This window comes from Artemia franciscana, chromosome 10, assembly GCF_032884065.1.
Source record: "Artemia franciscana chromosome 10, ASM3288406v1, whole genome shotgun sequence".
Taxonomy (NCBI): domain Eukaryota; kingdom Metazoa; phylum Arthropoda; class Branchiopoda; order Anostraca; family Artemiidae; genus Artemia; species Artemia franciscana.
The window spans coordinates 6,525,786-6,542,674 of NC_088872.1; the positions used below are offsets into that span (position 1 = coordinate 6,525,786).

The 16,889-nt window shown below is 36.4% G+C and overlaps 1 protein-coding gene across 1 annotated transcript in view; it reads right to left on the reverse strand.

Moving 5' to 3' along the window:
• Window positions 1–16,889, reverse strand: part of LOC136031710 (double-strand-break repair protein rad21 homolog) — a 69,019-nt gene that overhangs the window by 22,812 nt on the left and 29,318 nt on the right. Inside the window, exons 5-8 of the mRNA XM_065711411.1 lie at window positions 14,606–14,919; window positions 10,236–10,371; window positions 6,371–6,504; window positions 1,296–1,429 (exon numbers count right to left, since the gene is read on the reverse strand). Of these exons, the coding sequence (XP_065567483.1) occupies window positions 1,296–1,429; window positions 6,371–6,504; window positions 10,236–10,371; window positions 14,606–14,919 (718 nt within the window). The remainder of the gene's footprint in view (window positions 1–1,295; window positions 1,430–6,370; window positions 6,505–10,235; window positions 10,372–14,605; window positions 14,920–16,889) is intronic.

A 16,889-nucleotide genomic window follows, 5' to 3' on the forward strand; every position in this document is an offset into this window, starting at 1 on the left:
ACTTGTGTTTATTTTTCTCACCAAGTTTCATCCCGATCCCTCCACTCTAAGTGTTTTCCAAGATTTTAGGTTTCCCCCTCCCAAATCCCCCCCAATGTCACCAGATCCGGTCGGGATTTAAAATAACAGCTCTGAGACACGATGTCCTTCCAAACATCAAATTTCATTAAGATCTGATCAACCGTTGATAAGTTAAAAACACTTCAATTTTTCTTTTTTTTTTCAAATTAACAGGCCCCCACTCCCCCCCCCCTCCCCCAGATGGTCGAATCGGGAAAACGATTTCTAATTTAATCTGGTCCAGTTCCTGATACGCCTGCCAAATTTCATCGTCCTAGCTTACCTGTAAGTGCCTAAAGTAGCAAAGCCGGAACCGACAGACTGACAGACAGACCGTTAGACCGACAGAATTTGCGATTGCTATATGTCACTTGATTAATACCAAGTGCCATAAAAACACATATAAAATAATGCAATACAACTTTTAACTAGCTTTTCTACCAAAATGATACTTGATGAAATTTTACAAAATTTCAATCAAATAAAAATTGGATTAAAGTGAAATTAAACTGAAAAAGGGAAACATTTTATTTAAACTTCACAACGAATCAGCAATTATGTAGTTCATTATTTTAAAAATGAAGTTAGTTCAAAGATAAACTATAAAATTAATATTAATACCTATGACCGGGCTAAGGCTTTACGAATAATTTTGTCTAGGGTGAGGGCGAAGCTATGAGCGGTATATTTTTGGTATTCCACGGTGGGATTGTTACTCCTACTTCGCCCCTCTTCTGTAGCTGTCCCTGGTCATAGCCAGGAGCAAGGATTTTTATCTGTATCGTCGTCACCTAAACCACCTCATTGTGACTGGTAGCTAGACGAAAAGATAAAAAAAATTACATGCCCGATTCGTACCATTGAGATTTCAGATTCTACAAGTTTGAAATTATATTTTTCTGTGTTTTTTCCGTAATGAGCTTAAAATTCGGTTCTGTCATTCGCTTCGGGGCATAGGGTTATCATCATTTTTAACTATAAAAACTTTCCTAGTTACTGTATATTATTTGATGATTACTTTAAAGGATGAACCAAAACTTTTGTTCAAAAACCTCATTTCTAAAGCTTTGAAAATTATAAGTAAACGAAATGAAAAATAACAAAACCAAATTTCCAGCTTCCATTTTAAAGAAAAAAAGCAAAATAAGACTAAATGAAAAATAACAAGAAAGCAAATAACAGAGAAAGAGAGAACGACGAAAAAAAGAGACAAATAGCATGAAAAAAGAGTCTACCTTTTCCTCGTCCGTTTCTGGAAAAGCACGTTTTCTCCCTCGTTTGCCTTTGATCTTTTCTGGTGGTTCCATTGGCTCCAAAGTAGGCGGAGGTCTGTTTAACCAGTCCAAAACCTCTCTTTCATGCAACTGACCTGAAATTTTGATTATCATTGTTAAATTACCATAAGATAATACACCAGCTACTACGCATTTATAATATTTTTTATCATAGTTATATATAATATTATATTATGCATAATATAAATATAAATATTATAAATAAATATTATGTAATTTTTTATAGTTTATTATTATATATTCTAGTTATTCTATTAAAATATTTTTTTCTTCTTCTTGTTTAATTACCTGAAGCCACTACAGTACCGTCTCCACGAAATTTTGGGGATTGCGGCACCTGTGATCGAATCCCAGGTTCCGTATACTATGCCCACTCTGTCACTGCACTAGAGATGTAGAAAATTCAAAATTTCCATTCTTAAACACCATCGCCATCTATTTTTTATTGTTTTGAAATAGATGTCCCTATATACGACCTGCTACCACCAAAAAACTGGTGGAAACTTAACGTATTTGGTGGTAGCTAATACAAAAATAATAATGCTGGGCCGGTAACAGGTATTATAGTTAAATTACTTTAAAACATATTCTATAGTTAAAAGAAAATAAATAATTTAGTAAGCAAAGATATACTAAACTCGAAACTTAGGTTTCCGCAATAGAAAAATAACAACAAATAACGGAAAAAAGAGCCTTGGGTCCTGGGGATTAACACATTTTAAGTACGTTATATTATCGTTTTACGAATTTTTGTTACGTTACAGACTTTATTTCCTGAAGTTATAATAGACAATGATTTAAAGAAAGGAAAATTAGATTGACAATTTATTAGTTGGACAGCTAACCATTTACATGTTTCACATTAACTTCTCTCTATTTCACGAAATGGCAAAATAACTTGTAAAGATAAAAAGCCCTTTTAGTTTATTTGATGAGTCATGTGAAGATAGGCCAGTAAATCGCACGATTATTAAGATACATCTTCCCGATTTCGTGACAACCCCACAGGTGTAATTTAGACCAAAACGACATGATACTTATATTATTGGATTCACCACTTTGCCATCTACAACTCTCTTCCCCCCCCCCAGATCCAAAATTTCTAGCCACTTATTATTTATATATAGTTTTTCTATTATTATCTCCCTCCCCCAAATTATTTGTATTATTATCCTATCTATCACCGAGCCAGAATTTTGACATTATTTTTCTTTTCCTTTGAATATGATCTAGACTTATTTAAAAATAGGAAAGCTTTCATATTTTCACATTTTTTGGCAATTTTCAACTTATTTTTCAATCTAAAAAAATTGCAATAAAAAACTGTATTTTGGTAGGTAATAAGCTGAATCTCAGCCAGCGAAATATTGCAGACTTATGTTGAAACATTAAAACCGCAGAGGTGTGGAAAAATAGCATAGAAAGAACTGTAAACTTGAAAAGAAGAAAACTACATTTGAAGTATTTCATATATGAACATAAATAAATATTTAATATTATTGAAAATAGGATTATAGAAAATTTTATAAAATCCTATTAAAATATTAAATTTGTATATTGTATAAACTTTATTTTTTATAGAAAGGATTTTTTCATTTTATATTTTTAATCTATTATTATTTACATTTTATATTTTTCATATTTTTATTAATATTTCAATTTTTTTTATTTTACATATTATATTATTTTATATAAGTTTATTCAAGTATTATATTTTTTCTATTACAAAATGTTATAGAAAATACTTCTATATTATAAAATACAGATAATATTATAAACTTGCTTGAAAATTCATATATTTTCGCATGTTTTCAGAGCATCTAAAAAAATTTTAAGAATCTAAGTTTTTTAATCTAAAAGTTTTTTAGTCTAAAACACTCATAATTCTTTTTTCATATCCATAAATAAATAGGAATACAACCCCTGGAGCACGAGGAGGAGGAGGGATTAAAAACTAATTAAAAGATAAAAGAAAAGCACGTGGACCTGGGGCCCTATAGTAGCGTGGAAAGTTTATATACGGATAAGATTAAGGAGCTGGAGAATTTAGCTTAAGTAACTGGGGCCTTAATAGTAGCAGTAACAGAGGGTCATAGGCAAAACCTGGATCTACTCAGTTTGTCCAGTTCTATTAAAATGATAAAGTTACGCCCAGATGACCACAGGCTTGAAAAAAAAATCTTGCAATTTATATTAACAAGAAAATTCTTGCTTTTCAGATAGAGGTACCTGTGTTGAATGATTATGAAGAGATTCTTTGGGTATTTGCAAAACCCAAATGCCTGCCCTCTCATTATAATGGTATTGCTGTTTGTGTTTTTTATTATTCGCCAGGACAAGATGTCAGCTCTCAAAAAGCTTCCCGGGAAAACTTCAATTAAGCGCCGATTATGTACAGGGTAAATACCCCACGGGTGGTATGCTCCTTCTTGATGACGCTAACGAACTACAACTTCAGTCTTTGGAAGCAGGATTAGGTCTAAAGCAGTTAGTTAATTGCCCAACAAAAGAAGGTGATACGGGTCTGGACTGCATAGCTACTTACATGTCTCGATTCTATAGGAAATCCTCCCCAGGCCCCCCAATAGGAGAAAGCTACCACTTGACCCTTGAGCTATACCCTATAAGCAAAGTCCGGGTCACGTACACTTCAGGAAGAACTACAAGTCGGCCAATCACAAATGGTGGATTGTTTGGTTTCGGCAATTGGCTCACGACTGAAAACCAGACGGCACAATTTCTATGGCTAATGCTGATGAAATGGCCACTATTTTTTCAAGAAAAACTACTCGGCAAGTACCATCTCTATTTTCCAGAAAAAGTTAACAAATATTTTTCAGCGGATCGTCCATACGTTACAAAAGAAATCAAAGCACTAAGCAGGAAAACGAGACATTTTTTCGGAAAAAAAAAAACAAAGAAGCGAATACCCTGAAGAATATAATCAGAGGAATGACCCGCCAGGCAGCAGCAGTGTACAACCAAAAGGAAGTATCTCATTTATTGGATTCTAAGCCTGGACAGTGGTACATAGAATAAAGCAAATGACAGATAAAACGCAGACTGGACTGGATTTTGGCTATGATAAGCCGGACAAAGAAACTACAGATCGCCTAAACACTGACCTGGCAGTGATTGTTGTCACTTCCATCACTAAACTCGGAGGATTTTCCACATCCATCTCCAGATTTTACGATTTCCCAGTCATCACATAATCCCTCAAATTGACGTGAAATTGTCACCTCAAATAATCACCTCAAATTGACGAAACTGACGAGGACCAGTATTACACCACTCGATATTCCTGTTGACCTCACTAAGGCCTTTCCTGAATTTTCAAGGGCTCTGCTAACTTTAATATTCAACAAGGTTACAATGTCAGGCCAGCATCCGTAAAGTTGAAAAAAGGGATTCGTAACCTCTATCCCTAAAAAAGGAGCACCCCCACCTATATAAAAGGAGCCGATTCCTCCACTCTAAGCGTTTTCCAAGATTTCTGTTTCCCTCCTCCAACCCCCTTTGTCCCCGGATCCAATTCGAGTCAAAAATGGAGCATCCGAGACATAAGATCCTTCTATATATCAAGTTTCATTAAGATCCGATCACCTATTCGTAAGATAAAAATACCCCAATTTTCACGTTTTCCAAGAATTCCGGTTTTCCCCTCCAACTCCTCCCAATGTCACATGATCTGGTCGGAATTTAAGAGCTTTAAAGCACAAGATCCTTCTAAATATCAAATTTCATTGAGATCTGATCACCCGTTCGTAAGTTACAAATACCTAATTTTTCCGAATTACCCCCCCCCCCCCGACTCCACCAAAGAGAGCAGATCCGGTCTGGTTATGTCAGTCACGTATCTTAGACCTGCTTTTATTCTTCACTTCCTGATCCCTCCGCTTTAAGTAGTATCCTGTTTAAGTTTTATCCTGATCTCTCCGCTTTAAGTATTTTCTAATACTTCCGCCCGCCCCCCAACTGGCCTCCCCAATGACGCTGGATCCGGTTGAGATTTAAAATAAGAGATCTGAGTTACAAGGTCCTTCTAAATATGAAATTTCTTGAAGATCCGATCACTCCTTCATAAGTTAAAAATACGTCATTTTTTCTAATTTTTCAGAATTAACCCCCCCCCCCCCCAATTCCCCCAAATAGAGCGGATTCGTTCCAATTATGTCAATCACGTATCTAAGACTTCTGCTTATTTTTCCCATCAAGTTTCACCAACCCCTCCACTCTAAGCGTTTTCCATGATTTTAGGTTCCTCCCCCCCAAACTCCCCCCAATGTCACCAGATCCGGTCGGGATTTAAAATATAAGAGCTTTGAGACACGATATCCTTCTAAATGTCAAATTTCATTGAGATCCGATCACCCGTTCGTCAGTTAAAAGTACCTCATTTTTTCCTCTTTTTCCGAATTAACCGGCCAGAAGAACCACCTGCAAAGGATCCAATACCGAGCTCTTCTGGTAGTTTATAAATCTCCTTAAGTCCCTTATTGCTACCTTTTGAAACAATTCTCCCTTACAACTCTTTCGACACGCCGTGATGAATTGTGTATTGAATTTGGTGTCGGTATTTTGGCAAATCCGCAGCTTCGTGAAATCCTCCCCCATGAGCATTTCCCTTCGTGCCAGCAGCTCCCGCGAAAAGTAGCTCAACCAGTACCAAAAATTCAGCCTGTACCACCAGCATGGCATATGCGTGACGCAAGTAGTTTAGCTCCCTCGTTCGTCAAGATTTTTAATACTGCGCTCATCCGTCAATTATTGTACATATTTATTTTCTTTGGTTCATTATTCTTTTAATTCGTTTTTTTTTATGGCAGGATTTTCGCAGGCAATTCCCACTCTTCCCTTATATGCAGGTATGCCTAAGACACCATAATGCATGCCTAAAGAATATCTGAGACACCCTAAGGTATGCCTAAGACACAAAAGATTCATCCAGGTTTGGAACACTTGATACATGAAAAATCTATTTGTAAGTATGGAAGACCAATCAAAGGAATTACCAAAATCCTCAATGTCCGCATATTGTGCCGTTAGATGCCTCGAATGAAGTCTAGATAGACGCTTCGCTGGTAGGCTTCTTCCTGGTAAAGCGAACAGTTTTTCAACACCGCCGGTTTCCTTCCAATGCATCAGCCTGAAACATTACAACAAGATTTTTTTTTAATAAAAAGGTTCCACGCCGTGAGTATTACAGATTCGGTGCTATTTGATGAAGTATGAAAATTGGACACAATTTGGAAAAGTAGAACTCGGACATGAAAAAAAAATAGTTCATTAAAACCCTTTCATATCAAAGTGTTCACCTCACGTTCCGAATAAATACTGCCTCTTAAAGTACCAAGAACAGTAAAACAAAATCCGAAGTCGTTGGGAATTAACAGATTGTTAATGTTTGAATCTTTACGCGCTAACGATCTTGTCAAATTTAACTAATTAGTTTCGCTTATTAATTTCCAAAATTCAACATATGATCGTTGACGGAAATGTGGTGCTGCTCTAGAGACTTCACAATTTTGAACAAGAGCCAAGGGCTCATATGGTACTTGTGACGAAGTCGGAACCTAAAATTAGACTCGGTACCAGAGTTATCGACTTTGCTGTTCGTCCAGAAATACTGAACTCACCAACGCAACAGAAATCTCCCCCCAACTCCCCCAAAGAGATTGGATCCGGTCCGATTATGTCAATCACTTATCTAGAACTTGTGTTTATTCTTCCCATCAAATTTCATCCCGATCTCCCCGTTCTAAGTGCTTTCCAAGATTTCTGGTTTCTAAGAATTCCGCTTCCTCGCTTCACCTAAAAGTCCCTGGATCCGATCTGAATTGGAAACGGAGTATCTGAGACATTAGATCTTTCTATATATCAGGTTTCACTGAGATCCAATCACCCAATCGTAAGATAAACATACATCAATTTTCACGGTTCCCCCTCCTCCCAGGCCCCCTCAGGTGGCCTAATCGGAGAAACGACTGTTATCAAGTCAATTTGTGCAGGTCCCTGACACGCCTACCAATTTTCTCGTCCTAGCACGTTCAGAAGCACCGAACTCGCCAAAGCATTGGAAATCCCCACCTCCCACAAAGAGATCGGATACGGGCAGGTTATTCCAATCACGTATCTAGGACTAGTGCTTATTCTTCCCACCCAGTTTCATCCCAATCTCTCCACCCTAAGCGTTTCCCAAGATTTCCGGTTTCTCCCTCCAAGTCCCCTTAAAGTCACCAGATCCGGTCGGATTGAAAATAAGAGCTCTGAGACACGAGGTCCTTCTAAATATCAAATTTCATTAAGATCTGATCACCCGTTCGTAAGTTAAAAATACCTCATTTGTTAAATTTTTCCGAATTAACCGTCCCTCCACTCCCCCTTAGATGGTCGAATCGGGAAGCGACTATTTCATATTTAATGTGGTCCGGTCCCTGATACGCCTACCAACTTTCAGCGATCGCTATATCGATCACGTATCTAGTTTCACATCTTCTTCATGTAAAAACTGAAGAAGTCCAGGATACGAACCGAGAACCTCTCTCACCCAAACCGAGAATCATACCACTAGAACAACGAGACACATAAGAACAACAATAATTTATTTTATCGTAAACAAAAATTCTTCTCAACTATCTCGTTCACTTGCCCCCCCCCCCAGATAGTCGAATCGGAGAAGCGACTATTTCTAATTTAATCTGGTCTGGTCCCTGTTACGCCTGTCAACTTTCATCGTCCTAGCTTATCTGGAAGTGCCCGAACTAGCAAAACCGGGATCGACAGACAGACCTAAGGACAGAAATTGCGATCGCTATGTGTCACTTGGAAAATACCAAGTGCCATAAAAAATTGAAAAAGAAATCTTAAAAAAAAGGTCTAAGATGGATCCAATGAGTCAAAAATGCTTTTATTTTGATGTCCTTGGCACTTTAAGTCAACATTTCACACGTTCAACAAGAGAAAAGAAAATGCTTTTTGCCCAGATTTCTTAAATATTTTTTTCTCGATAAAAAAAAGAAAAGAAATTCGCTATGCAAAAAGAGATCAAACCCAATTCTAGCATCTAAAACCTCGAACGAGCTACAAAAGGAAATATTAATTACAGCTTCATTGTTCTTGAATATGTGGCCTATTTCAAGACTTATTTGGTATACATCTATGAGCAATATAACAAGGGCAATTACTCTGTACTTTTTGCCCCCCCCCCCCACTGGATTTTGAAACAATAATTTTTTGGGAATTTTTAATGGAATAAGATTGACACCTAGATTTTTAATTTTTTGTATCAAAAAATCGGATAAAACCTTTCCCCCTCCCCTATATTTCCACGAATCGGAACCTCAGACTAGGCTGCATGTCAAAATAACACTAAAATTTATCAATGTTATTTCAAGGTGCATTAAAATATTGACTAGTAAATAGAAAATTTACTATCGAGTGACTCCTCTTAAAAATAAAAAGAAGGAAGTCAAGATTACCGCTTAAATTGGTTACTTTAATTTATATTTTATTTCCAAACTTATGTTTTAGAGGGTCTGTTACTTTTTACTGTGTATTCTTCTTCGAAATACTTTTGTCTTTGGTGAATATTATTTTACTGAATAAAAGAAAAAGAAGCGTGCAAAGCTTTGTTAACCTTTGAAGTAAGTGATTTTAAATAACAGTTTTTTCTTGTTTTTTTTTTACAATTGGGTAAAAAAAACATAGAACTCTCCATCTAATATTAACAAAAAAAAACTGCATATAATATTAACAATATCAAAATAGGTCCCGAGGCATACTAGCATGTTTGCGACGACCCAAAAAAAGGGACACTTCAACTACTAATACACTTCCTCGGAAAAACTCTCGACTCCTCCTCCCCTCCCTCACCTCTACAAAACAAATTATTATCATTATCATGATTATTATTGATAATAATAATTATTATTATTATTGATAATAATAAATTATTATTATCAAACCAAGTGAACTAAAGATTCATCTAATCGAGGCAGAATATCAAGAAATATGCTATTTCTAAACGTTATGGTTTGATTTCTTAGTTGTAAAACACTCCAATTTCTGACCCAAGTTTCAAAGTCAGATCAAGCCCGTGTAAACATAACACCCAATTATGCTAATTATGGGATTTAGTTATTTTACAACTAAAAATCAAAACAAAAACAACCTAAATTCTGATTGAAACACCGTATAAATTCACCTTCGAATCTTTATTTACTTTTAGAATAAAAAAAAAATCTTACTGTGTATATCAACACACTGAGAAAATCTTATTCAAGAATATCAATAACTCTATTTTGCTACTGCTAAGAGTTACAAGATAATGAACCTTTACTAAGAATCTTAGAGCTGAAATTTTGAATAGAATTAGAAAAAAAATCTTTTAAAAAACATCACTATAAATTTTGATTGCTTATTTGCAATAGAATGGCTAAGAGTGAAAAAATTCATTTAAAAAAATCACTTAATTTAAATCAAGCTATTAAAAAGGGATCTAAATGAAAGCTTAATTAAAAAATTGGATTTTAATTTTCCCTAGAAAAGATTCGAGTTGTCAAAATAGCAAGTCTACCAATTTTTACCTTTTTGTAGGAGGAGCCAAATCCAGGGTTGTCACTATATCACTAGTATCTGATAGTTGGAAATTTTTATTGTCTTTTGATTTCCGGGAAAAAATCTCATGGAAACGGGGATTTCTGGAGTGATCGAAAAAACTATTCGAGCTTAATCGTTTTTCAAAAATTCACTTTAAAAATCGCTTAATTTAAATCAAGATATAAAAAGGAATTTAAATGATAGCTTAATTAAAACATTGGATTATAATTTTCCCTAGAAAGTTTGAGTTGTCAAAATAGGAAGTCAACCAATATTTACCTTTTTGTAGGAGGAGCCAAATCCAGGGTTGTCACTATATCACTAGTATCTGATAGTTGAGCTTTCATCTCGTCTCCCGATATGTTCTTAACCTCGTCTACAATAAGTTTCCTCTTTCTTTTAGCTCTCTGCATGCCTAAAAACATAAATCTGATGTACATAATCCATATGAAAAAGTGAACATAGAACGAAAGGGTTATTTCTTTTTCTTGAAAATGAGAAAGAATGGTATAGGAGCTATACCCCCTCGCCCTACTTGAACTGGCAGTCCCATTATTTAGTTAGTAGCCCTCAATTAGTTAGAAGTTTCCCTCAACATATTCATTTTCCTATAAATTCTAAAGAATCCCTGTCTTTAAAATTTTTGTGAAAAAATCGATACCTTATTAGTTGGATTTTTTGGCAGGGTGGGAAAAAAAATAAACATTTTATTTGATAATTCGAATAAGAAGTGCCATAAAACCCGGGGAGATTTAGGATTTTGAGGGGGCTGATATTAATTTGACCTCATCTACAGGAGTTTCCTCTTTGGTTTAGTTCTTTGCACGCCTAAAATAGAATTGGTGTATTTAACACTATGAAATGGTGTGCCTAAATCAGAGGGATATATCTCACACTCTTTATTGTGAATAAGAATCTTGTTGTAGGTAAAAGCCCCCCAAAAAACTGGCAGTGTCAGTATTACATAAGAAATACAAGTTCCCCTCTACATTTTCACTTGCCCGCGAATTTCGAACACTCCATATCAGGAAAGTCGTAGGAAAACGGATGCCTAAGTAGTTAAAATTTAGAATTCCATAAAGTATATAATATTCTGTAATAAAAAATAATTAGTAATAACTAAACATTACAATTATTATAAGTAGTCATTAGAATTCCAGTAGCTGATTTTCCTCTTGAAATTGAGACACAATCTTGTAACAGACATCAGGCCCAGCCCCAGTAGAGCTGGCAGTCTCATAACTTAATAGAGCGGCCTAAGATATAGAAGTTACTTACTTACTTGTACTCGTGGTGGGAGTCAGGTGATTCCGCCTCGCTCTGCATCCAGGATCCTTGTGACCTCTTTGGACGAGGTTTCACGATCTGCTGTCAATTGCTCTACGAACGGGAGCCACTGAACCGACCATCTATGTCCAAATATCTTGAAGCCACCAATGGGATCCAAGTCGGACTTGATCAGGGTCCAGTTCTTCTTTTGCCCTCCTTGATGCCTCTTAGGTCTCCGAGAGTGATGATCCTTGATCTCCAAGAGTCGTAGGGCTCAACTAGAAGGGTTCGACGAGGCAGGCATTCTGGTGGCCTCTGCAGGACGTGAACCAGCCATTCTAAGCGGCACTTTTTGACGGTGGTAGCGATATCTTTTCTAATCTTGCAGAGTTGGTGAATATCGGAGTTAGATATACGATCATGCCGGCGAATTCTAAATATTTGGCGTAAGCATCCATGTTCGAAGGTAGCTAGTGCTCTCTCGTGTTGAAGCTTCAAGAACCAGGTTTCGCATCCATAGAGTAGGATAGTCCGGACCATGGCCAAACCATCGTACTCCATGGATGCGAAACTTGGTCGGACCGAACTATCCATGGCCGAAGATATAGGAGTTCCCCTCCAAATAACCATTTTCTGACGAGTTTCAAAAACACCATATCAAAAACAAATTTTTGAGAAAAACGGATGCCTTAGTAGTTAGATCTCGAGTTCCATCACCTTCAGTAGTTGATTTTTCACTGCTCATGAATGTGAGTGTTTTTAGTTGTAGTGTTCGTTTTGTTTATTTTTGTGGACGCGTATGTGTGTCTCCCGCTCAAGTTTTTCATTGTGTTAAATTTTTTTTTCATAATCCTTTTATTGCATTCTGTATGCATAGAGGGTTTGAATAGATAGTTATTATTAAACGAGAGAAAGGTTGAGATGGCAAGGACATGTATTGCGGATAAAGGATGACAGATTGCCAAAGATCGTCTTCTTTGGTCATCCATCTAAGGCCAAACGAAAATCAAATCGTTCCCGAGTGGGATGGGAGAATGTCGTAAGAAATGATTTAAATGAAATTTGAACTTCTTGAGAGTGTGTAAAGAGCGAAGCTTTGAATAGATTAGAAGGAAGGAGGAGCGTGTGCAGTTGCGTTGGCATCGGGTGGCTTGATGTTGCAGCGAGTAGTTTGTAAAAATAGAAGCATTAAATCTCACGTACTCTTTAACAGACCGTATATCAGACAAAAGTCGATCCTTCTTACTAGGCCTATAATGAAAGAAAGGTTTAAGTGGCTAGGCCACATTTCACAGATGAAGGATGACAGACTGTTGAAAATTGTGGTTTTGGCCATTTGTCTGGGGCCAAACGAAAAGAAGGTCGTCTCTCCATGATTAAGTCAGGACAAACCTTCTTAATAATAAAGTTGAAAAGCAAATTTAACCTCACATCACAAGTCTAAAGTTAGAATATGACCCTGGCGAGGTTCCAACTCCTGTGATCTGTGGCAATTTTCCTATAACAAAAATCGGAAGCATTAACCTCCCAATAAAGTCTATTAGATTATTAATCAAGCAATAAAAAAATTATTTTGTGAATTAAAGACAATCTAATAACATTAATTGAAAGAAGAGAATACTACCATGACAAGTTTCCAGCACTTGCGATTTATGCCGAATAAATAAACAGCAAAAACAGAAAGCAAATTAAATTAGCTATTATTACTCACTACTTTTCGTCAAAAACTTGCAATATTCCCCATCCCCATCTGAAAATAAAAAGATAGTGGCTAGAAAATCCAGTTTTATGATTTTAAGATAGATGAAATGCTCGTAGCCCCTCCCCTTCCCCCCTGCGTTTAATCCTATGGAAATCTATGTACCAAACGCAAAAACCTGCCCCATTCATCTTCTTCTTTAGAATAGAGAAATATTCTGTAAGTAATCTACACTAAGATTTACTCGCTTTCCAGCATTTCACAGCCCTCTGATTGCCGTTCTTTAAGCTTACAGATTATGTCTTATTGGAATCCAATCGGATGACGGATACCGGAAGGTCCTGCATCCAGAAGATTCTTTTCTTTTTTATTTAGCTACAACTTGACGTCGGTCAGCCATAAGCATAAACATCTTGAGATGGGGTGAATATGGAAGCTCTTACAGATTGGGATGATGAAGAAGCGTCTACAGCTGTGTTGGCCTCAGGAGGTTTGGTGCTGCATTCAGTAGTTAGCAGTAGTAGTAGTAGCAGTGTTTCTACTTAATACCTCCCCCCTAAAATTGTTTCTTTAGTTTCCCAGCATTTCTTAGCTCTCTGACTGTCTTTTTATTTTGTAAGTTTACATGTTGCATCTTATTGGAAAACTAATCTTCTGCATCAAGTAAGACGTTAACAGTGTTGTTAAATCAGCAACTCAGTATTTTTTTATTTCTGAGAACACACAAAAAAAAGACATTTAATGGAAGATTCTGAGAATAAGGTGGATACTACCAAATGCAACTTTGGATGGATACCATAAATCCAAAAAATCACCTGCAGAGGAATAAGTTGGATTCTGGAAGTCCCTATAGCCAAAAGATTTTTGTTTTTCAGCTACAACTTGACATCAGTCAGTAAGGATATTAAGTGTCAACGTCTTGAATCAAGTGCACAAGCACTAGCAAAATATAAACAAAATGCCCCAATAATTACTTGGTTATTAGAAAACTTCAATGTAGCCCCATCGGTAAAATTATAGCAGTTTATATAACTGGCTTTCCTATAAAGTGAATGCTTTTTTTATGTTCTTTACGAATATAATAGTCGCTTCTACTGTAAATTCAAATTTAAGCACTTTTTAACCTAACCAAATTACAGCAGTTCATATAATTAGCTTTCCTATAAAGTGCATATACCACTTGATGGTTTCTTTTATGTTCTTTACAGATATAACAATCGCTTCTACCGTAAATTCAAATTTAAGCCATTTTAACATTAACTAATCTTATTATAAAATAATTTTAGCACTGAGAAAATGTAGCATTTTTTTCTCTCCAAAATTACAAAAAGATAGCGCTGAGAAAACATAGTATTATTTTATGGAAAACTAGCGATAAGCGATGAGTCATATTTTAATTGAAAATTCCCGATTTTTAAGAGCTCAAAAAGTACTTAAATTTAAATTTACGGTAGAAGCGATTATTATATTCGTAAAGAACATAAAAAGAGGCATCGACTGGTATATTCAATTTATAGGAAAGCCAGTTATATGAACTGCTATAATTTTACCGCCCCATCCCCCAGGTGTTCTGTGCAAGAGTTACTAATCAATAAAAGGAGCTCAGCTTGCAGATCAAAATTTGCGTTTTAATTTTAACATTTTTGGATTTAACTTAAAAAAGAATCAAATTGTTAGTTACCTCTCAAAGCAGAAGCGTCCACTGGTGCCAGAGCAAAACTTTCTTCTTCATTTTGTAGCAACGTTGTCTGCTCAGCTGCAACCAAAATACTTGGAGCTGGGGTTGGTGCTTGTGGAAGAGGTGTGGGTTCTCTCAGCTCAGGAGCAGGTGTTTCTGGTGCTGGCTCAACTTCCATTGGGAGAGGGGCCTCTGGAGCAACGGGTTCTTCAATTGGAACGGAAGGAGGTGGGGGCATTTCTTCTGGAACAGGCTCTGGTGCTGCCAATGCAATAGGCGGCGGGACTGCTGAAGGCGCTCGAGACGACGTTGGAGTGCTAGAACAAATACGTTCTATGTTATGAAAATAAGTGAAGAGCAAATCCCTAAAGCATGGTATGGTATGTTTTATTTGGCAAAAGAAAATACACTGCTACAAAAAAATGACAAAACAACGAAGAACGAAGAAAAAGAATTCAGAAACAAAAACCAAACGAGGGTGATTTTCAACCAGTTAGTAAGACGAAAAGCTAAACCGGATATTTCGACGAATATCTTCGCCAAGCCATCCTCAGTGCAAATTTTTTTTAATTTTTTTAGTTCTTTTTTTTCTTTTACTAAGGACTTTTATTTAGCGGAAATCACCCTCCTTTGATTTTTGTTCCTTAACAATTTTTTTTTTATTCTTCGTTATTTTATCGAATGTCATACTTTGCCGGTGTAGTCTCACCATATTTATTGCTCTACAAATCTAGCAGTTGAATGAAGAAAAACTTAGCTGAATTGAAGATTGTAATTTACCAAATCACTTTTTGTTAATATTCATAAATACTCTGAAAGCTTCAGAAAAAAAAAAGATCTAACTCCTTCCTTAAACAAATCCTAGTTCTAAACATTCCTGTCACGAAGCTGATTTTCTTCTGACAGAGAAGAATAAATTCCAGGAATGCTGCAAGAGGAAGCACCATCAACACCTATAGTAAAGAGCCATGTGTCTCAAATACATTTTTTTTCCCGGCCACTCTGTATGGAAGAGTTTTTTTTTTTTTTTTAACTTAGAAGGGAGCTCATTCATTTCAAAACTGAAATCCCTTATGCCATTTTTACAAGCCGATGGTGATCAAAGGGCAACCGTCATTTTTCCGTGCCCTTTTCTGTATCCCGCCTCCCCTCCGTAGCCCTCATGGCACCAGAGGGGTACATACCTCTTATCGAAAATTTTAGGCAGCTGTTTGTCCAGGAAAGTCAAAAAGTCTATATAGTAGGCGTCTGGGGTCGCCATCATCCATGCAGCCCCAGTAACAATGCCTCCAAATTACTTAAACTACACATTGTTCACAAATGATTCTTAGTAGAAAAGGCCGCCATACTTGGCCTTGGTTGTCCTGTGGTGTGGGGAGGGGACCTCTGACTTAAGGAAAGGCCAAAGAAGAAGAGTCTAAATATTTTGGTCTTCAATCTGTTCAGATATTTGACACTGCAAGTCCCAGTTTTAAGCTTGAATTTTTATGACTTTATTTCACCCGTCTCTTAACTTTTCTTTCAAAAACTCCTTTTTTGAAAAGCCTCGTCTTTTTGTATTTATTTATTTGACAGAATTGAAAAGCTACCATTTAGTTAAGTTGCTAATCTAAAGTAAATTTTAGAGGCCATACAGAACTATCTTGCAAAATTTAAAAGAAATGAAGAAAGTGTTTTTAAGGTCAAACTAATTAATATGCTCAAAAGAAGAAAATAAAAGATTTTTATTGTTTTAATAAATGATTTGATTTTATAATCGTCAATAATTACTACAAAACTGAGTCAACTGTATTTATGGATACAAACGTTAACTCTGCTACAACACCAATGATACTAGATATTGGACACCTTACTCAAGAGAAGCAGTGCCGGGTGTTCAATGACAAGGAGAAAGAGTTAATTAAAATTTTATATCTTTCAGATTCTGCTACTACTACTACTAACAACTCACCGTAGCACCAAGCCGCCCGAGGCCAACACAGCAACACAGGATACTTCTCCATCCCAATCTGTTCAAAGCCTCCTTCTTTACACCCTCCCAGGAAGTTCCCATTTCCTTTAAATCTTTGTTTATGACATCCCCCCACCCCAAAAGAGGACGACCTGCTTTCCATTTAGCCCTAGACGATTGGCCGAAAAGGACGATCTTCGGCAATCTGTCATCTTTCAACCACTGAATGTGCCCTAACCGTGTTAACCCTTCTTTTAAATAGCCCTAGAAACGGGACCAAACAACACTTTTCGTACAGCCTAATGTTTGAAATACGGTCAGTCAGTCGGGTACCCA